The sequence below is a fragment of the Macrosteles quadrilineatus genome, unplaced genomic scaffold, assembly GCF_028750875.1.
Source record: "Macrosteles quadrilineatus isolate MER2022 unplaced genomic scaffold, UCM_ALF_1.0 Scaffold_3__2_contigs__length_128488019, whole genome shotgun sequence".
NCBI classification, from domain to species: Eukaryota; Metazoa; Arthropoda; class Insecta; order Hemiptera; family Cicadellidae; genus Macrosteles; species Macrosteles quadrilineatus.
This window is the reverse complement of record NW_026542596.1, coordinates 94,588,311-94,610,774: the sequence shown is the minus strand read 5'-3', so window position 1 is coordinate 94,610,774 and position 22,464 is coordinate 94,588,311. Positions and strand designations below refer to the sequence as shown.

At 38.1% G+C, this 22,464-nt stretch overlaps 1 protein-coding gene across 9 annotated transcripts in view; it reads left to right on the top strand.

The window, feature by feature from the left end:
* Positions 1-22,464, top strand: part of LOC128990654 (protein split ends-like) — a 103,158-nt gene that overhangs the window by 8,315 nt on the left and 72,379 nt on the right. For all 9 annotated transcript variants that reach the window (XM_054413150.1, XM_054413145.1, XM_054413143.1 and 6 more), the window contains exon 2: positions 18,551-18,772. In XM_054413150.1, the coding sequence (XP_054269125.1) occupies positions 18,551-18,772 (222 nt within the window). The remainder of the gene's footprint in view (positions 1-18,550; positions 18,773-22,464) is intronic.

The window sequence follows — 22,464 nt, the reverse complement described above, 5'->3', positions numbered from 1 at the left end:
CGTCCACCGATGTACCGTGTGCTGTTGCAAGCGCTACCTCTGTCGCAACACCGCTCAGCCGCCTTGACCAAATTTCAGTTCGTCGACATGCACTTTCTACTTTAGTGGGGCGGATTCGTCCGTCCCTACCCCTGTACTCTGTACACTCCTATTCAGCGACCATATGTCTCTCTTGCTATTCAATGCATGTATTCTAACCTGTTAATACTTAGCTTATTCCTCGGGCTTACTTCTTTATTCGTATTTTATGTACCGGTACGTATGATTGTATGTGTATTGTTGGTATTGAATTTATATCGCTGAATTTAAGTGTTTTGACACCTCGAAGTCTCTTTGTTGTTGAAACATAATATTTTTGTATTCGTTTTTACCGATCAAGTGCATTTTCTGTTTTTATTCAACAGCTTTTGGATAAATGGTCGGTTTGGATATTCTGTGTTTAATAGAACATCCTCGATTGGCCAAGGCCACGCTACTTGTATCCAATCTCAAATCCTATGCCAGGAAGGGGCGGTCTATGTCGAGAAGTCTAATTGGATGATTGTCCCTGTCGGCCAACTAGCCAATTGCGCCTGGTTGCTGCTAATGTCAGTTGAAGAAATTTGCTTCAAGTATAATTTCGTGCAAAATTGCATATCCGGGCAGTCTCCAGGTGTACTTTTTAAATTGGGTTGCAAAATTGTCCAAATTTAAGTTGAAGTGCATTCAACCGTAATTAATGGAGCCCTCTTCAATACAGACTTTGATCCAAACAGCCATTTGACAGCAGTTTGTCCTAATCCGGTAAACTACTAGACCTTACCTATAAAACCTTTACTCTAAAACCTCCTCTAAACCTTCGAACCATTTGGAAGTTGGGGCTAAAATTATATAGTACAAATGCATGAGGGGGTAATACATTGGTCCTATATGATCGTTGGTATAGCCCCAGAGCAGCAAGTTGACCTCCACTGTACTTGGGTACTTCTCTGTAGGATGGATCTACTCTAGATGTACAACGAGTCTTTGTACTTACACCTGCGTTACTTGACCCAGCTCGACTCTGGGTATCAAGGCCATTTATCTCTCTAGGAACTGCAGTCGCTTCCCCGTGGCGTGTCTAAACTGACAATGTGAATATAATGGGGCCATTATAATAATATGGGCTGCCTCCACCGCGCCACCACGGTGTGTGAGAAGATTCTGGTTCTCGAGTGGATTTTTTACAATATTTTTCACATCTGTGTGTTCGAAAAGTGTTTAAAATGTGTTTGGTTGTTGGACACGGTAACACTGTGAGAGAAGAGTTATTGTATTGTGTTATTTGCAACAGGTTTGTTAATTCAGGGTAATAACCATGAGGCGGAAATTGTTTTCTTGAACTATACTTCACTTGAGAGAGAACTAATAGCAGGGATTTTTACGAACCCTTGGCTGTAACTACTGGCGTTGTTGGTGCACGCCACAAATTAATCCCCAAATAGTAATTTCTTTGCCTATTGATGTAACTTCACGATTATATACTTCTGAGAAGATTGGGTTTTATGTTTCATTTCCTTTAGGGTGGACTGCTTTGAGCAGGTTTTTATTAGAGAATTTGGAAATCATTTCAAAGATCTAAGACAGTTGCACCGAAAGTCATACCTATTGTTCGACCACAAAATAAACCGAAATTGATTATGTAATATATCTGCTTTTTTATCTGACGTGAACAATGAATGTCAATAGAAACTTCTATAATGCTTGCGTAAGATGAGTTTGTATAATGTTACTGTCCGATGATATAACACGAGTTATCTTAATCGTATGTTTCCGAGCGGTAACGATTGTGAATACTTTTGTTAGTTTTAACTTGTTATTGTGGTATTGTTTCTTTAGACGTGCCGAAGATATTCATGGCTCCCGTAATTTGGTTGCCAATAAGAACATAATTTTAATTTCTTCCAAGTCTTGATTATAATTATTTTGGCTCCTTTTTCCGTTAGGAGTCACGTTGCACCAAAACATCGTATTTTCCTGTTTACCTCGGTGCTATCTCGCCATTTTCGCAGTTAGTCTCCACAGTGTTTATTTTGCTCTCCCTTCACGCGGATGTCTGGACATAGCGTTGTTTTGGGCCCGAGGACGACCTTGAATCCAAGGCTAGCTCTGAGCTGTACGGTGTTCAATGAAACTCAACTCGCACTGACACACGCAGATACGCGCTGTTGCATGTAGATACTGTACCTAGGTCTATAGTGTTATCTGTGAAGTTTTGCCGTAGAATTTCAACCTTTAGAAATGGCCGAAACATTGTTTGATATTGCTTGACTCGTAATTTCTCTTCAAATGTAGCCTGGTACATTAGATTAGTCCATTTATCGATTTTCTAGTCGTTTACTGATTTAGATAATTTGTTCGAATTAACTGTTGGATCGCATGAATAGTATCAACTAGTTATGGGTTGACATAAAAGAGTAGATAAACCCGATCCATAAGCAACGGAATTGACATTGATTGCTTTTATAGGGCGACTGTTCAGTATCGATCAAAGCTAGGGTAAGCAGCACGAGTCCAAATTGTACAGTAGTTGGATATTATCTGAAAGGTGTTACTGTATCATGTATGATCAATATTGTGTTGGTTGGTTGTGTATGGCTAGTTGACCATCTATCTATCTATATATTAATAGGCAAGCATGTTTCTTTAAAACCTTTTTTCTCAGCTCGTGTGAATCGTAGGGAAAATCTACGCATACCGTTGGAAAGCTATTTTCCTGTAGGTGTGCAGAATCCCTTTATAAATTTAAATAGGCTCAAAGATAAGCACAAAAAATGAGTTTAAAAATTTGAAAAAATTAACATGGATCTTATGCGTTGCTATGCTGGTTACGAAATAACAACGAAATATAAACAGAAAATCAAAACAAATGGAGGAAACTCCAATCACATGTTTTATTTACAGTGTGGAGTGAAAATAGATAAGTGAGTACATTACATATTTTTGGTCGAGTTTCGACCACTGGACGACCTCTCGTCTATATATTAATAGGCAAGCATGTTTCTTTAAAACCTTTTTTCTCAGCTCGTGTGAATCGTAGGGAAAATCTACGCATACCGTTGGAAAGCTATTTTCCTGTAGGTGTGCAGAATCCCTTTATAAATTTAAATAGGCTCAAAGATAAGCACAAAAAATGAGTTTAAAAATTTGAAAAAATTAACATGGATCTTATGCGTTGCTATGCTGGTTACGAAATAACAACGAAATATAAACAGAAAATCAAAACAAATGGAGGAAACTCCAATCACATGTTTTATTTACAGCTTGGGGTGAAAATAGATAAGTGAGTACATTACATATTTTTGGTCGAGTTTCGACCACTGGACGACCTCTCGTATATATTAAATTGGTTAATTATTTGAATTTGATCCGAAATAAGAAGTAATCCATGTAGTACGGTTTTACTATTGTGTGTGACCTCAGTACAAATCTAGCAGACGAATAGGAAATGTGAAACGCTCAACAACCGCAGCGCACTTTTCCACACGTCCAAATCCATTTCCCGCCCCGTAACAAGCTATTGTGCTCCAGCGTTGACGCCGTGGCGGATTCGCTACGAGTGTATCTGAAGTGGAACGGACGGCGAGCTGGCAACGTCGCACGGTCTCGCGCCAATGCAGGGGCGATGTGGCAACGCCGCAGCAGCCATTAAAATGTACTCGGCGGCGTTGCCGGTTCTACGCTCCGCGGCTATTTGTGCCCCACCGCACGTGATACACTCACTGCCAAAACTCTGTCCTGCCCTTTTGGGAGGGAATTTGTTTATGTACAGGACGAGGTGGTATTCACATCTAGGTGTGTTTTGTCGATAGTCAATTATTTGATGATTGCGTAATATGGTTTCAATAAAGTACTGGTGCGCGGTTTGCACTCTAAAAAAGTAAGTTGATTGGACATCGCGATGCAACCAAAATGGTGTTTTTTGTATACACGAATGTTCATAAATTATGTTAATATTTTATACAGCAACATTCTTCATTCTAAACTTTGGCTACATTCTCAGAGCTAACTCAAAATCTAATTATTTATAATTATTTCACTCATTAAGATTCAGTAATTTTTGCAATCACGTATCGGACACTAGTTCAAACTCGTCAGATATTAAAGGTCAAGGTATTACTGGCTGTTATCGGCCTTTAGATAACTCTCATTTTGCATGTTCTCATTTGCATCGGTTTTACAAATAGGAACTAGCATTTCATTGAATAAAAGTATTATATAAGTAACACTGTAGCTAACTTGCTACCATGAACTATTTTTGTTATGCCACAGTTTCCACTACACAGAATTGCAAGGAAACTATATTTTTCAATAATCTTTGTGAAAGAAATACCAGTTCTCTTCAAGCTCTGGACAAATTGGTTGTCAGTAGCCGATAAGAGAGCCAAGGAAACGAGAAGGTTTCGACAACAATGATTTACCAATTCTGTTGTATCGTACTTTTGTTATGATACAACAGTTGGTATCCACGTCTGTACTTATGATTGTTAAAAACTTGAACTTAAGTTTAGTTAAATCGTGCGTAATTTTCATTACGTTTATTGTATTCGTTTAGCATTTGCCAACTTCTACAATTACTTCTATTCACTCGCTATAAATTGTGAGAGCGATTCGTGGCAATTAGCGAGTCTGGTTGACTTCCGTCCAAATTGGGAATAGCGCGCCAAACAGAATATTGTCCAAGAACGTCTGTTCCTTCACAAAACTGTTCTGAAGTCAAGGAATTGGGCCGTTGTCTATAGTAGTCTATAGTAGTCCTTGATGCAAATTTGATATTTTAGGAATTATTTAAATACGCTGCAGAATGTCAACCTTAATGAGACATTCTTACGACAGTAGATGTAATAATTAATTATTATAACACAATTATTGTGGTCCTATCTCCACTCCATTCTACACTCACATTTTTATTTCGGCATAAAATGCGCACTAGGCTTTTGTCGTTGTCTGGAAGTATACTTTAGTATAGCCTACATGTATTGAAATCAATAGGCCTACTGTAATTCCATACCAGCAAGTACAAATTTACAGGACAGGTTGCATTAGAACGTCAGGAAGAGGTGGTTTTAAAATTTAAACTAGAGAGCGTGGATCAATATTTACGGTGCAATTATTTATTCCCAATGACTCCGGATGAATAATTAGTTAACATATCATTTGCATTAGTTTGTTCTCTATGTTGCTTCCCTGTGAATAGTTCGGAGTTCTAGTGTAATTTTGAATGGATTTTAATGGTGTTGAGGCTTTTAGATTACACTTAGAAGGCGTACATTACTATTAAACATTTAATATCACCTTGAATTAAGCAAATAATAGAAATAAGTAAAGAACCTATAATTACTGTGCAATTATTTATTCCCAACGACCCCAAATTAATAATGAGGTAACAGATTATTTGCATTTGTTAGTTCTTCATTATAGTACTTCCCTGTGGTATTTTGAAGTTTTATTGGAATTTTGACTGAATTATAATGGTTTTGTGTTCTCTTTCAATTGTTTTCTGGTTGTTTTGCTCAATATGGAGAATTTATTTGGTCGTTGTCTTGTATTTGTATTTTCGAAGATGAATGCAGTTGATCTAGTTCCTGATCACAGAAATGCGCGTATAACTAGCAGGTGGCATTTTATTGTATTTTTGTTATTCTTAGGGATTTAATATAATCATTTTTTATCTTTGGTTTGGTTATGTAACCCGTGTGTGGGAGGAGTCAAAATGGGGTAAACCCCGTTGTTGCGTAACCCACAATAGATGTCCGTCTGTCTACAGCATGAACGTGAGTGTACTACGAGACTCATGGTAATGAGCAGGTACGAGGTGATATCCTCCAGGACCGGTACAGTCACGTCCAGGGCACAGGTACAGTCTGGGACACAGCTCAGCTGTCCGCCCGCGATCGCGATACGCGGGGCCAGGTCGTCTGAGGCCGGGGCCACACTCATCTTATCTCGCTGAATTTTTTCCACGGGCGTTACCCGTGGGTTTGAGAGATACATTACGGTATATGGGGCAGGCCACACTAGAGTAAAAACGTCCGTGAACGCGTTTGTCAGTCTCGCTGGTTTTACCAGCGAGACTGACAAACGGAATTGCACGTGTATTCTCTACTAACATTCCACGGGCGTTGCACGTATACTAGTCGTGGGGCATTGCGGCTTATGGGAGTGAACACACTCATCTTATCTCGCTGAACTTTTTCCACGGACGTTTCTAGTTTTAACCTGTACAGAGAGCGTGGAAGGGGGGGGGGGGGAATGCATATCACGGACACGGACGATTTTTATTGCCAGTGTGGCATGCTCTGTCAGTCTCACTGGTTTGCCCGAAAAACCTATCTCGTAAGACGAGTGTGGCCACGGGCAAACTGTTTCACGTGCCTCGCCTAAGGCCGGGGCCACACTTGTAATTTTCAACCAGCGAGACTGTTTTTTCCGTTTTCACGTGCGACGCACGTGAAACAGTTTGCCCGTGGCCACACTCGTCTTACGAGATAGGTTTTTCGGGCAAACCAGCGAGACTGATAGAGCATGCCACACTGGCAATAAAAATCGTCCGTGTCCGTGATACGCACTCCCCCCCCCCACCACGCTCACTGCACAGTGAATCATTTGTTGGTGCGCGGAGATGGATGTTAGACGAAGGAAAAAGTTGGCGGTGTTAAATATTATTTGTATAAAAAAAAACCAAGACGAGAAGGTTAAACGAAGATATTGGTTACACCCCATAGTTGAAAAGAGACCACTTCATGGTGCGTTTTATAAGTTGTTTATTGATTTAAGACAGGACGATGACAAGTTTTTTTAGTTATTTTCGCATGTCAATAAGCGTCGTTTGATGAATTGCTAGTGAAGATCAAGAGCAACATCCAAGGCAATGATACAAGATTAAGAAACTGCATCAGTCCAGAAGAAATGTTGGCAGTGACGATAAGATGAGTGACAAGAAGCTGATAGCATAGCTAATTATTACGCATTTATCTTTTAAAATTTGACCAACCAAACCCTTGATATTAGCCCCTAAGACTTTATTTTAGTTTTAGGGTATGAATTAAGAAGAGTGCCTGATTTGATATTTTCCAAGGTTTATGTATTTCAAAGTGAATACAGTAATTTGCGGAAATAACGAAATTCCTACGAACGTTATCGCCCAGAATCACAGAAAACATACTAAGTAATATGTTTTCTGTGCCCAGAATGTCGGCCATGTACTTCCGGTTTCCGTTCTCATAACATCAGCGATACTTAAAACTACACTGATGTAAACGTTGTTTTAGACATTTACTTCATAGAGCAAATTGTATTGCTATTCTGTAAAGGAAATTAATAAATCTGTGTCCACGTCGGCAGGAGTAGACATAGTAATTAATTATACAAATTATACACCTTTAATAAGAAAACAAAAACACTTAAACAAACTTGAAAACTAAATAACTGGAGACGAGTACAACCAATTGGTACAACATATCTCGACGATCGGTCGTAAACTCAGAACTAAACTGATGAATGGGGGAAGGACACTAGGGTTGTGATGCCAATTAGACAAAATGTTACCAACACTATCAACTTTAATTTCCTCAATGGGGAATTCTAAATCCCAGACAAAACTCATCATTTTTAGTTTCTATGTCTAATAAAAATTGTTTTTAACTACGTTTTGAAGACAATAGTAATAATAATTGATTAAAAATAATGTAATATAATTATATTAGGTTTTATGCTCACAATAACAAATGTGTGATCAGACTGATAATTACTTTCCAGGTAGCAAAACACTAAAAATGTGTTATCTCACAAAAAATTTAATACATTATAAACGAAGTGATATAAGTTGTACTTTCTGTATATAGTTTAACGCAATAATATTAAAAACAACTCTACACCAAAGGTTAAAACTAAAACGTCCGTGGAAAAAATTCAGCGAGATAGGATGAGTGTGTTCACTCCCATAAGCCGCAATGCCCCGCGACTAGTTTTACGTGCAACGCCCGTGGACTGTTAGGCCCCTCGCCCACTATACGATTTCGGTCGTACGACACTGTGTCGGAACGACAACATTTCCACAGTGAACCATTGGATCTTATGAGAGCTCGCCCACTGTACGATAATCTCACGACTACGACAAACTGTCGTGAAGCAGTCGTCCACTGCCACTGTGATACACGACTGTCGTACGACTGTTTTACTCGCAGTGGCGTACACAATCAAATGGGCGCTCGCCCACTATACGATTTTTATCGTATGTCGTGCGTTCTCCCCAGTAGTCTTATATATACTTTTTGCAATTAACTCATACTTAGACATTATTATAGTTGTTATATCACTTTGCGTATTTCTTATCTTGAATAAATATTTTTTACAATTCATTCATACTTTTTTATTATAATTTTTTATGATTATAATATTATCAATTATTAGGAATTATAACTTGGTCTTATTTTTCAACCATTATTTTGCGTAATTTTGATCTTCCTATTTATTTTTTACAGTTTGTTTATATTTTTCCTTATATTATGTTTAAATACTGCATCACTTATGAGTAAATATACCAAAATAATTATTGAAAAATGCGAGTTTGGCTATTATTTATTATTGTATAGTCTTAATTATTAATTATATTGTGTAAAAAAGTTCCACTAAAACATATAAATATAATTTTTTGTAGATTATATTGATGAAATTAAATCTATTTGAAAACTAATCCAAAAAAATTACATACATACTTCCAGACTATCCCAAAACCCTATGATAGTTATGGTAAATTTAAAAACTTGTAAAATGCATAAACTAATATAATTTGGATATTTCTTTCAATACATTAACTTAAAAAATAATTTACACATAAAAATAAATGTTTCTTTAATGTTGTAGGCCTACATTGGCCACTATCGCTTAATCTACGCCACAGCAGCCACATTGCAACAACACGTAACGGAATCATTGTTTTACTATTTGCTACAGAACCACTGTTTTAATATAGCGCAACACACCCACACCTCACTCTTCCAGGGCTACCGAGCAACTGGCCATTTATCCGACAAAGTGTCGTAAAGTGGGCGAGGACCACACATATGATAAGAATATCGTACGACACAGTGTCGTACGACCGAAATCGTATAGTGGGCGAGAGGCCTTAGTAGAGAATACACGTGCAATTCCGTTTGTCAGTCTCGCTGACAAAACCAGCGAGACTGACAAACGCGTTCACGGACGTTTTTACTCTAGTGTGGCCTGCCCCATATACCGTAATGTATCTCTCAAACCCACGGGTAACGCCCGTGGAAAAAATTCAGCGAGATAAGATGAGTGTGGCCCCGGCCTAACTGGATAGGAGCGTCAGGAGTAGAACTACTTTGTATTTGATTTGATTTTTTACAAAATAAAACTTTGGGATCGTATAAATCACTGTTGTGTAGAAAGAGTGACTTGTATTGTCATGAGAAACTAATTCTAGTGTTAGCGATTTTTTAATATTGGTTATTGATGATAGTTACATTTATCGATACCAATCGAGATTGGCGCGTATAGTGTGTTTCTATCCATGAAAGAAGGATGAGTGAAGAATGGAATGAGCTTCTTTACTGAATAAGACTAGGATGTTGCTTTAACAGGACCGTTTATTTAAAGCCTAATGCTCAAGTATAGATGGGCCCAGTTTTGAACCATCAAATGGTTTCTGCATTTTGTCAAAATCAAACAGACAATCTTTTGATTGTTGGACGAGCATACATGTATATCCAGCTACTGTAGTTTACCATCCCATAGCTTTGCTACTGGGCACTGGCTAGATTTAGGCTGTTCTATCCACCAGAATACTATATATGTATTCACATTCGATATGTATTCATTAGTACCAATTCAAAACCTTAGAGAAGTGTAGCCTGCACCTCATCTTTCGATGTGAGTAAATTTTGGTAATTTTGGAACGACTCGAAATGTATTACCATTTTGCGAGGTTACCTTCCATTTTCAGAGCGACTTAGATCTGTGCAACTCCTCTAACAATACCAATGTCCCACAATCTGTGTTATACATTCATGATTCCAAGAGTCGACCTGTAATCTCCAAATGTTACCAATAGGCAATTCCAAATGCTAACCCGTTGACACTTCGCATCTCATGCATACGTTTCCCACGTATGTGTCATACTAGTTAGCATTGCTAAACACAGACGACCATAGCATAACTGACTTTGAAAGTACAGTAACAATAATGGAGACTGCGCTACACGCGGTTCGTAGAATCATTAAAATGAATGTTGTTGTTTTTGACAGTTACTAGCTTTACATGTTAATTTTATTAGGGTATCTTAGGGAGAGAAGTGCAATAAATAAATTGCTTTTCAAAGCTGTCAATAGCATCGAAGTTTCATAAACGTAGTCTATTTTCAGGTCGGGTTTGCGCCTCATACATGTACTTTAACGTTTCCCACGTATGTGTCATACTAGTTAGCATTGCAAAACACAACAGTAACTGACGGCCAGTCACAGTACTGTACAGTACCGATAACGGAGACTGCGCTGCACACGTTGTGAAAGCGTATTGTAGCTGGAAAAGGCAGCGCCGCCGGCGTAGTTCGCTGGTTTCACTACACATGCGCACGGCCCCGATACAGCCAACAGCGCGTCGCCACAGACTAGGGCTAGATAACTGTTATTATTTGTCGTTAGCTCCTCAGTCCTCACATGTTATCCGGCTGATTACATCTGCGTATCACACTTGTTTTGAAAGCCTGGCTGGCCTGGAGCGGTTTGTTGTTTGTGATTGGACTGTGTGATAGGTGGGGAAGTACACTATGATGTGGAGGGTGTTGAAATTCTGTGTGGTGGAAATTTTATATTTGCTAATGTCACAAGGTTAATATACATATTTACGATTAATTGTGAGAGTAGCGGTAGTTTAAATATTTAAACAATTTTACTGTTAACCCTCATGTTTGATCTGAATGCTTGTTCAGAATCGATACTTTTAACATTGTCTTAGATCCAGCTAGTAAGATTGAATCTGGGAAAGTCAGTAGCTTTTGGGTAGTTCGAAAATGGAACTAGTACAGTAGTCGAGATCATTAGGATTTTATTATTAATCGTGGCTACAGAAATAGCTGTCAAGTCAGTAAAAAGCTAGGCAGCTAATCTCAGTCAATTCTCATCCTTTGAATTTTAAAAGGGTTCAGCTTGATTGGGTTGTAAGTTTCTCCCTGGATTTGGTCAGTTAGGGCATTGTAATATTTGTTTTGAAATAAAATATGACAAAGCTATTTAACGCACTCCCTGAGAAATATCTAAAACTAGATCAAACCAGTTCGATCTCGTTTCGAGTTGAGAATCTGTGGGACAGATTCGCCGATCCTCGAGAGCAAATCATACTGCCAGGCCTGAAAGTATGTTTGTGGGTGTCAAATAGTGACGAAGTGGCAAGGGAAATACTGGACAGCCAACATGTTCCATTGACAGCTTACAGAGTATGCTACTCATTTATGTTGACTTGTCCACTGTCGAGTGTAGTGTCCTGTGGTCGATGTGAAGGGAGTTCCTCCACAGATAGCCTTGGCTGTTGTGACGCAGAAGTAAACACCTTGCGAGAACAACATTCCCTCAGTCCAAGCTGAGTCATTTCAACTATCTTACAACCACGGTTTCAATATAACTATGACTTGCATTTCTTTGTGTGTCGTCGCTGTAATTGTATAATGTTGTGTTGGTAATTTTGATAAATCATGTTGCTAGCAGATTTGTCGTGTTCTTTGAGTTGTGAATCCACTGATAGTCAAACGATTTCTGTAAATCTTCGATTTGAATCTACGGGTACGAATCCTTCTGCTTGTTTAGGTTTGGCTGTATAAGGGGGTTTCGTGTCCAAAATGTGTGTTTAAGACTAACATTTTCACAAAAAAGGTTATTCTATTACCTACAAATGTCTGTGTTCTAAATACACAACGACTAAGATTGTTCTATCAGTAGTAGCTTATACCCGTTCCAATTTAAGACATTGGTGAAATAAGCGCTGTTAATCGCTCATGTGTGTATAGATGGGCGAACTGTTCGACACAAATCAGGCTACCATTCTCTAGCTCCATATGGGCAACTGTCACTCCTGTAGAACTTGAGCTTCCCAGTTATTCCCATTCCATGTGCTTTTCGTGCTGATGAGGAGTTGGTGTCTTGCCAAAGAAACATTGCAGAGAATCATAAATGTGTGTAGAATATAGTGAAATGACATGTGTTACCCTCGTTACTAAGATAGGCTGTTACTTAAGATCATCTCTTCGACCACAAAAGCTAATCGTCCCTGGGGTTTGAGAGCGATTACATTTCTGCATTGTTTAGTTTGACAGACAAACCTTTTGCTAAAGATTTCTGTATACATACAGTGCATCGGAGAATTATTTTGTATGTTTTGGTAGCTCAAAGTTGATAGGCTACATGAAAACCTGCGGACATTAAAAATCTATAAGCTGTGATCTCTTGGGCAAAGCAAAAACGCATGAATTGTCAAGGAGAACTGTTCTAGTTTTGTATGTTTTCATCCGATACTCTCAAACTATGGTAAATGAGTAACATACACCAACTAAATTCACATTATACATGTCCTATGAAAAGCATACATTTGGAAAGTGTAGAAAAATCTAGTCATCACCACCAGTCATAATTAATGAGCTTAGCTTTTTCAACCAAGAACTCATTATATGATGCGATTGCAATTAGAATCTCGGGATGGATGTAGCGTCTTGCAGGGCAATATCATTATCATTAGTCAGTGTGGGGGTGGGAGGGAGCATTGTTCCCCTGATATGATCTCACGGACTGTTCCATCCAGTTCACTTCCCGGGTCGCAGATTTCAGCAATGTTTCCCAACAGGTGCTGCCAACACAAAAACTCCAGAGCCTGACTCGCTTTCACTCGGTTGGCAACACTGGGGCTGGGAAACACCCGTTGTTTTGTTACGAGACGAAAAGCAATGACCAAGAGTGACGTAATTGATATAGTGATAACCTGTTCAGGACATAAAAACGAAATTAGGAACTCAACGTCTTTTAAAATTAATGTTCAGTTTTGGTCATAGTTTGAGTCAGCAGAATTCCCTTTGTATGATGTCCCTACAGCTTTACAAGGATTTTTTGTGGTAATCACCCTTGCAGCAATATCAAACAATGTGTTTAGTTGTTTTAGGGCAAGTAATTTTACAAACAATGTATACCAACCACGAAATCGATTCACATACTTGGTTAAACATTATTTGAAAAATGTTATTCTGTGTGTGCAACAATAAAATTTTTTATGAACTTGTGTTAGAAGAACTGTTTTAGTCCCTGAATTGTTATATTTTTTCAACCGATTTTGAAGAACAGTGATTGAGGAGTAACTACACAAAAACTGTCAATATGTAGACTACTGCATGTGCATAAAACGTGTAAAAAACACACACGTTGAACTAAACAAAAGCGTAGAAGAATCTGTACTATGTCTTATAACAACAAATGTTCGATCACTTGATAAAATCGAAATCTACTGTGTTCTCTACTCTAGGCCTAGATGTGCCACGTTATTGTTTGATTGTTAGTACAGTTGGCTGCCACCCACGCACTGTCAAAACGACACGTCAGTACAAGGAAGGTGTGTGTAACACAAGTAGCGGTGGATTTCTTAGAAAATATGTCTCATGTTCCGCACGATCTATGTTCGTCACAATAAAATCCAACTGCTAATCTATTAGAGGACTCGACTCGCAATCCCAATTCACGAAATCTATTTTTTTGTCAAATGTCCTAAGCACAATTACTTTGAAGCTGTGTGTCCATTCGATTGTAAACGGTAACGTGTAGATTGCTTGGTATTTGGGGACAATTAACGTTAAGATTTAACTATTATTTATTGACTATTTATTATCATTATTATTATTTAATGACTAACAACCAATTCCGAGAGTTATATTTGGATTTTGTAAACTTATTTCACAGAAGACCTAATCAAAAGTTCTCAGACCTATTGACTTGTCCCAACACTGCAAACAAACTAAAATGATTAATTCGATACCTTTCGCGTTTTTTTTTTTTTTTTTTTTAGTTTGGTAGGGAGGTGTAAAATGCATTTACGCACACCCTTGCTCCTGCAAGGGTAGTGTGGGACTAACTGCCGCGGTGGCAGACTACCCACTAAAACCACCTCCCCCCTCGTTCTGAGGGCGATCTCTGGAGGACCTGGAACATAGTGTAATTAAATAAATGTTACTTATTGCACTATAGTTTGTTCAAATAATGAAGGTGGTCGGGGATAAAGCCTAGGCTTGCGACCAATTGATACGGTTTGTATTAATTGGCCGCAGATAGGCCCCATCCCCGACAGTCTTCGTTATTTGAACAAACTATAGTCAGGGTGTCCACATTCTGAAAAGTCAGAGATAGTCATGCGAAAAAAAATCTGGTCATTGAAAGTCACGGAAATAGGCAAAAATACATGGAAAGCAGTATTATTTGTGTGTGCATGTTGCATTATAATTTTCGAGTTAAGTTCGTAAGTAATAGAAATCAATGGACGAGTCATGGGAATTAATGACAAATTTTCTATGGACACCCTGTATAGCCTATGTCTATGTCAAAACGTGTCTATTAAACGAGAGATTGTATTTTTGTTCTGTAATGTTTGGATGGGGCGAGCGGAACTTCGTACAACGCAAGGACCAAAAGGGGTGCAGTGGTAATTTACATCGTAATTTCAATACTACCCATTACATCAGTACAAATTCGAGTTGTAGCCATGTTTTTATTGCAGCTCTCTCTCTCTCTCTCTGCAGGCGGGTCACGTCTGATGGCCTGACTCACGCCATGTTGCCGTTTCTCCTGTCTGCTCTCCGCTATGTTTCAAATTGCCTGTTTCAAAACACCCTTTTGCGTATCAATAGAATTGGCTGTGCTTTTTAGCTATTTTTTTAGGAGTGCTGTTTTTGTTTAATGTAGGTTTGCTTGTTTCAACGATTACTTTTTTCGTTGCACAAAATCTTAAAAGGCATTAACGACTGTGTATGTAAATCAGTGTGTTACTGTTGAGATAACTTTTGCACAAATAAAGGCATTTTTCTTTTATCATTTAAGTCGTGGTTCTACTTCTGAGAGAAGCGTCGATCTAATGTACAACAAAAAATCATTTAGTGTAGACCACTTTGTCGAATCCTCTTTGTATTGTTACCAATATAAGCTAGGCCTATATTTTACATAACATAACACTTTATGGAGCCAGAGTGAAGCTCTCGATGTGATATTATCTCACTGAGAAGCTTGATATAGCATAACAATTCACTGAGTCAAATTAAAGTTCATAATGTAATTTGCCTTTACTGGAAATGAACTAAATTAGAATTGTGTTCTCAATTGTTGTCTCAACGTTGAAAATGTAAACAATATGGTGTTGATCAAACAAACAATTCAGAGTCGTGAAAGCTGGTGAACTTGCAAGGAGTGTGGCACTATTTATTCAAACAGATAGCTCTCGTTACACGATTCCAGCGGAGTGTTGTGGCCCAGTCAAGTCACATGATTTCTCTTCCGCGTTGAACGGCTCGACGGCTGTGACGAGAAAGCTGCACGATCTGACAACATGGCGTGCCAGCGTGGGACGGAGGCGCGTGAGGTACGGGTCCCTGCCGACACCCGGCCCGGCGGTATTGAACGGTCGTCCCACCCGCTTCCCATCCATGTTTCATTACGATATGTTACGAATGTTGTATGGTTTAACACTGATAGCACGCTGTTTTCCTCGTCGACACTGCGTAGTACGTGTTTGGTCAAGGTGGTTTTAAATAAAAACACCTTGGTAAACAAACGTAAAAAAATTTATTATAGATAAATGCAAGAACATTATATTATATCACAGATTTCACTTCAACACAAAACGGTCAACATATTCAATATGAACAACCAATCTTCAATTCAATATGAATGTTCAATCCTTATAAACAACCAATATGAATCAAATCTCCTTCAACGTGTCAATTTCTAATCTTTTTGAGCATTGTTTACACATCTTCTTTTCATTTCGTACATCATACAAAATTTGTTCATTTTTGTTGTATTCATGCCTTGTAATGTAGATCCTTTCGTTGGTGAATTCTTGTCATGTAGATTTTTTCGTTGGTGAATTGTTGACGATGATGCCGAAGAAATCCTCCCGTAATCAGTCTTGTTAGGTACCCTTGTGTTGCAGTGTAGTGGAGAAGATATACCAGAACCCTTTCTAGGCGTGTTTTTGATCCAAGGGGCAATGCAGGATTCTTTCCTAGGTAAACTCCTGGTCTGTGGCGATGATACCGAAGATAACCTTCATAACCAGTCCTGTGTTGAAGTGATAATGAAGACACAAGCCCTCAGACGTGCAGATATCTTGATTTGGATGACATATCTCGTTGATCAGTGTTGAACACCAATTCCAAATTGGGTTGTCGCATAAATATCTGCACCGTCCAGAAAGGCATCTTCTCCTATGACGCCATGGCGTATGCCTAAATAAATATACACATGTCCAATTGAGCAAATCTAGGATTGTTCGTGATTAAATACTGTACATAATCTTTTAATTAAACTAATAAATAAATGTTTAAATGGAAATAATAAATTTGTTGTCAGTCAAATACGGTTCTCAGTCGAGTTACGGATTATTTCAATCAGCTTCTTGATAAGCAGGCTCATATTCGCTTTCGACGCGGGATTGCCAATATTATCTAAAGGAACGAAGAAATATTTAATAAATGTATATAACAAAACTAAAAATATGACGAACCACAGCAGCACAACAATTATGTCAGGTTTGGGTGACGTTGGTGAAGGAACTTGTGCAGGTGACATTGTAGGTGTTGTTTCCCTTGCAAGGCACATCGGTGGAATGAGAATAAAGCAAGGCGACAAGCGAGGCCACTTTCATGTCGTGTGACGCACGACGCGACTCGTCAGCCAATCAGAACTGCCCGTCGTCGGTGGGAGGGGGGGGGGGGCGGCGGGGGAAACCAAAATGGCCGCCGCAGAGTCCCTCTATTTGGGTTTTTATTCAATAAATACTGCGCAGTTTTTTTACTCCGCGTTCCATGCATGTTCTAACAAGTTTTATGCGTCGCTACCAATTATGTGAAAACGCTGAAGTAGTTTTCTTGCTTCCTGTATAATTTGAGATTATATTTTATTTTACTAAAAGTGTTCTTCGTTGATAATGATGCAATATATTGTCCCTATGAATTGAAATTATATTTATTCATATTTAAATACATTGTAGGCCTACCATAATCTATGATTGTACAGATACATGAGGCATTATCAAAAATAAGGAACATGCAAGTCACTAGCCTTCGTTAATGCCTAGAGCTATTTAGGTTCCGTGACACTTGTATCCTTATGTCCTATTACTCTCTTTCTAATACTGTCTTTAACTTATTTGAAGAAAAAAACAACAAATTGATAATAGCTCAAATAGTAAATTTAAATCACAAGTAGCCTATGTGAATGATGTTAAGTATTTTCACTAGAAACATAACATTCCCTTGTTTGCCTAAAGTTTGGTCTTGAAATAACAAGGGACTCGATTTTGTTACAAGTGTTTAGCCCTTATAGACCAAGGTTGAATGCTTCATTGTAGACATAAAAGCTACAGTACTTAATATGGTTTTCTACTTGTTTAGGTCAAGAGTTATATGATACAGGTTGTATATACTTTAGTTACAGGTTACAGTCCATCTCTCAACATGTTAAACATCATTTATCACCCAACAAGGACACAAATGAATGCAGTTTGGTTTTTGGGCAATTAATAAAAAGCAATAGAGAAATAGAGGTTGTCTGATACTGAACCCTGGGGAACTGAAATTTGATTTTGTGTATACTACCTACATTGCAGAAGATAAAAAGATACAAAAAATATAGTTTATGGTTTTGTATTTTAGAGACCTCAATGCTCAATGTCCATTCTTTTGCAGAAGATGAGAAGATACAAAAATACAGTTTATGGATTTGTATTTTAGAGACCTCAATGCACAATGTCCATTCTTTATGTCTCAAACTATAGCTCATATATGGTTTTTGATGGAGACGTTATTTTGGTAGGTAGGTACTAAAAAAATTGTCATTTGGGGGATTGAATATGTTTTACCAACTAAGTTTGCAAGCCACTTAAAGCCAAAGAAACTCACTTGGTCTCCTTGATGCTAGTATGTCCCCTTGAAATAATTTTGGCCCAGAAGTGTGTTGTAACTAGGGTAGAATAACTAGAATAGTTATTCTCACCAATAACACAAGATTTCCATCTCTCAGTAAACTGTGTAGTTTTTTTTTTTAATTTCCTAAGAATTTTCCTAAGAATCCTTAGAAGGCGGGTACAAGCTTCCAACTGCAAGCGGGTGATGAGATTCATGGCTTTTCACACAAAAAAATTGCTAATTCAAGTCTGTTTGCAGAATGAACCTGCAATTCCAACATTCTTCACGAGGGATGAAATGCTAGTGTATTCAAGGATATAAAGTCTTCGCACAACTCTCTAAGCTAAATATTGTCCCTGTTTGCAGATATGGTCGAGTGCAGAGTGTCAAACTTCTGCCGAGAGCCAAGGATGACGAAGGGTCGGGCGTGTGTGCGACTGTATCCTTTATGGATATCAAGTCAGCGTCCAAAGCACACAACAATGAGCAGAAGCTCGAGGATCGGACATTGACTACGGAGTATCATGAGCCTGCAGCCATTCCCGGCTCTACTGCACCCATATACTCCTCTCAAAGATTCTCCCATGGGTAAGTCTAAGAGGAGAAAACTAGTTCAGTTTAGGGTCTGCCACCTTGAGAGCCATTTGCTTGGTCTGGTACTTTGAGAGACTAAGATTTTATATTTTCTTTCTAGTTGAGAAAAATTGATAGTAAAGATATTTACAATATATATTTACCCTTTCAGTTGTGCTTTGATTGCACCTTAGATTGGGATTTAAACCTTATGTAGTCAAAGTTTTATCTCCAACGAATTGTACAGATAACCAAGCAATGGTTGAGGGGTTTAAATAACAATACAACTAGGATATTAATTTTAGTGCATTGATAGTTTGCTAAGTACCTAATACTACTTGCTTCAGTGTTGCCATGGTGATGCCAACGATTACATAGCTAATTACCTCAACATATTCCATTGTTGCCATCACTATTGTATACATGGAGTCGAGTTTGATTAATTTTCCATTCTAAAACTGTCGAGTGATATAACTGATCATTAACAATCCCAGTAGTATCAGTAAGCACTACTGTGGTTCGCTCGACAGTGTCTCCCCTACCTTTCCTCTATCCCGTCTCCCAGTGTGATGGTTCGGTCAGTGAAGTGCCCATGGATACAGTGTTGGATACGCTCCTGGATTACGTGTGGATTACCCGTGCTATTTTGTGTCTGTGTCAGTGCAAAGTTAGTGTTTCGTGTTTCCCCCCGTTATAGTGAACCAGGGTAAGTAGACCGACCTCTTCCTTTTCCAATAGTATCCTTTCCTTCTCTGTTTGGTTTAAGGTGCAGTTAAGTAACAGTCTTGATTGCATGCTTAGTTGTAGTGTTGTTGGATTCTTGTTCCAAGATTTTGCAAATAAGCATGCAACACTATATAAGAGCCACGGTTTGAAATAGAATATTCATTTTATACCACATATTTTGCAAAGTGACCATAGCTTATTGAACTTATTCTTCTGGAAATAACTTTGATGTACTGTTAGCTACTTATACTCGGGCTATCCATAAATTAGTTAAAATCTCTTGAGCTCTTGTCACCGCCAAGTGAGCCATTTTAAATCACCATTGGCATATTCTTTACACTACTATTTAAGTCGGTCCCTAATCATATAAAGCAATTAGTCTCATGATAGCAGTTGTAAACAATGTGAAGGAAAAACAATGCTTCTGCTCCTACCATGTTCCATGTTCTAAGAAGAACCACATGTCTGTAGGAGGATAGTTTGATCATTTGTTTCTATCCAGACAGAATTAAAGTTGAGGAAATCTTGCTTACTGATTACATGTTTAAAGGTCGATTTTCGATTCACACACATCACTTACGTACGGCATGTCACAGATCAGTCTCGTTTCATTTAAAAAAAATTCATTTCATATGCAAGTCTTTTAGTCGCTCTGCCGACGTCTGTCATTCAATTACAGATTTCTTCCCACCTTTGACGTACGTGTTTGAGGTTTGCAAATAGTGTTTTTGTCATTTTATATTTTAAGTAGGTAGGTATTTTGTTTGTAACAATCAACAAGATGGATGATGAAAATTTGATAGAATATTGTGTTTGAATTAAAAATTCTTGACTGTAACATCGCTGTAAATAAAGTGACGGAAGACTGACTGAACCCAACTGACTGAGGAATTGCGGATGCAACTAAGACTGAACTGTGACTGGACCGAAGTGAGTGAAATCAATCTGTAGACTATCATATTGTTGTCCTTGATAGGCTCAAACAGGACCCTCATCAGTTTGGCAATATCTCATTTAGTTATACCATGATCCGCGTATGCCAATTTCCTCTATATCATCCACGTTTGTCAACTGGCGACGGATGTCAATAGCTGTTTACGCCTCACCCCACAAACATGTAATCAAAGTGTGATTTGTACTTGGCCCTGCATTAATTTTCCTTGTTTTAGTTTTTTGCTACTATGACCATAAGATCGGGACCTGACTAGAATCGTAGTGGATGATGTAAAGAATGCTTCTGTCCTGGTTTCGGATTTGAAGTATCATGATTGTATGCAACAAGAGCTCAATGGATTCCTTCTTTAATGGACATCCCTTTTTCAGCCTTTGGTGAACAAATACACAGAATTTTTATTTAGAGACAAACATTCCATGACAATCATTTTACTTTAGAAAATGCTTTAGAAACAGGTTTACAGCTGTTATAGTTCCAAGGCTGTTAATTTCTAGGGAGGGAATAATTAATAAGTATACATCTTTCTTAGTTGGTATTCTTCACGATTACGGTTATACTATGTGCTGTATGAGAGGCCTACTGTTATTTCATTGACGTTGTGATAAATAGAAAGCAAAATGTTATTTTTCCTATAAAACCATCTAATTTTGCATGTCAAGGGATAAAGAGTTACCAGAATCTTTTTGATTCTAATATACCATGTAGGTGGGAATTGAAATGATAATGCTAATTTAAAACTCTCCTTTGGTCACCTTTTTAAAACATGTTCCTCATTGAGGGTATATAGCGCTAAATATAAAACAAAATAGGTCACAAAAACTAAGCATTTACTCCAATAAGAGGTTTTAAATAAAGTACAATAATTGTAACACGTCATCGGCCAATTTACCTCCCGTTCCATGTGTATAGGCCTAACACAAGGTTACTTCAAGGTTATCTGTGATTGCTGGATATTAACATGTGTTTAATTAAATAGATGATACCTATTCTACAGTGTTGCGTACATCCGTAGGTACCAATATTTAAATCATTCACTACTTCCAAGAGGCAAGGAGACCCAAGCTTTACCTTAAAATTGAAACCATATTTTTTCTGTTAATTACAAGATTTCAAGGGTTATTAGGACTGGAGGTTTTCCTAAGGATAGTGATTCTTTGAGTCGCCGGAATTTTATCCCCCTGGAATTTTACCCCCTGGGCAAAGCTGACGTCACTATGACGTAGTAACCTGAGTGGCCAAAAGTTTGTTCGCGGCCGGAATTTTACCCCAGCGGATTTGGAAGTCTAGTGAAAATAGTCAGAGCGTGATTATTTAGATTAGCGATAAAAGCCGGAATTTTACCCCCTGTCCATATAACTAGCGTTTAGACAACTGAAGATGTACGGGCCGGATTTTACCCCCGGATTTTCACCCCTGGAATTTTACCCCCGGAATTTTACCCACGGATTTTTACCCCCCGGAATTTTACCCCCTGGCCAATTTTAGAAATTGAAGGATTGATTTTCTTATTTCTGTTTTTAATTAATTGTAAACATTTCATTATTTAGTAGCCTATCTTTATTTAGGCTAATCATTTTGTAATCTCAACTAAGTAAAAATAATTCGCTGTTTAATCTTGATGTTCGGGATTTGGTTTTGGGTCAAACGTACATTTCACAACATGTATTTTGATGACCTTTCTCAGTACAAGCCATTACAAGCTCATGGTTCGTGCCTGAAGAAACAATAAGGCATATTTTGTTATTGTTAAAATACAAACGAAAAACATTGTTTTACCACGGTTGTATAATAAATCGTTAAAGAAATGTTCGAAACAATTATCATTCAGTTGATTGTTTATACGTCATTAAGGATTTACAGTCAACAGTCATATTAACCAACAGTTGGCTTCAAAGATCGAATCCTAATAGCCTACTAGAATCTCAAAATTAAAATTTAAAACCTGTTCGATTAGTTAATGTTACAAATAAATTATGATGGTAAAAATCCGGTGGGTAAAATTCTGGGGGTAAAAATCCGGGGGGTA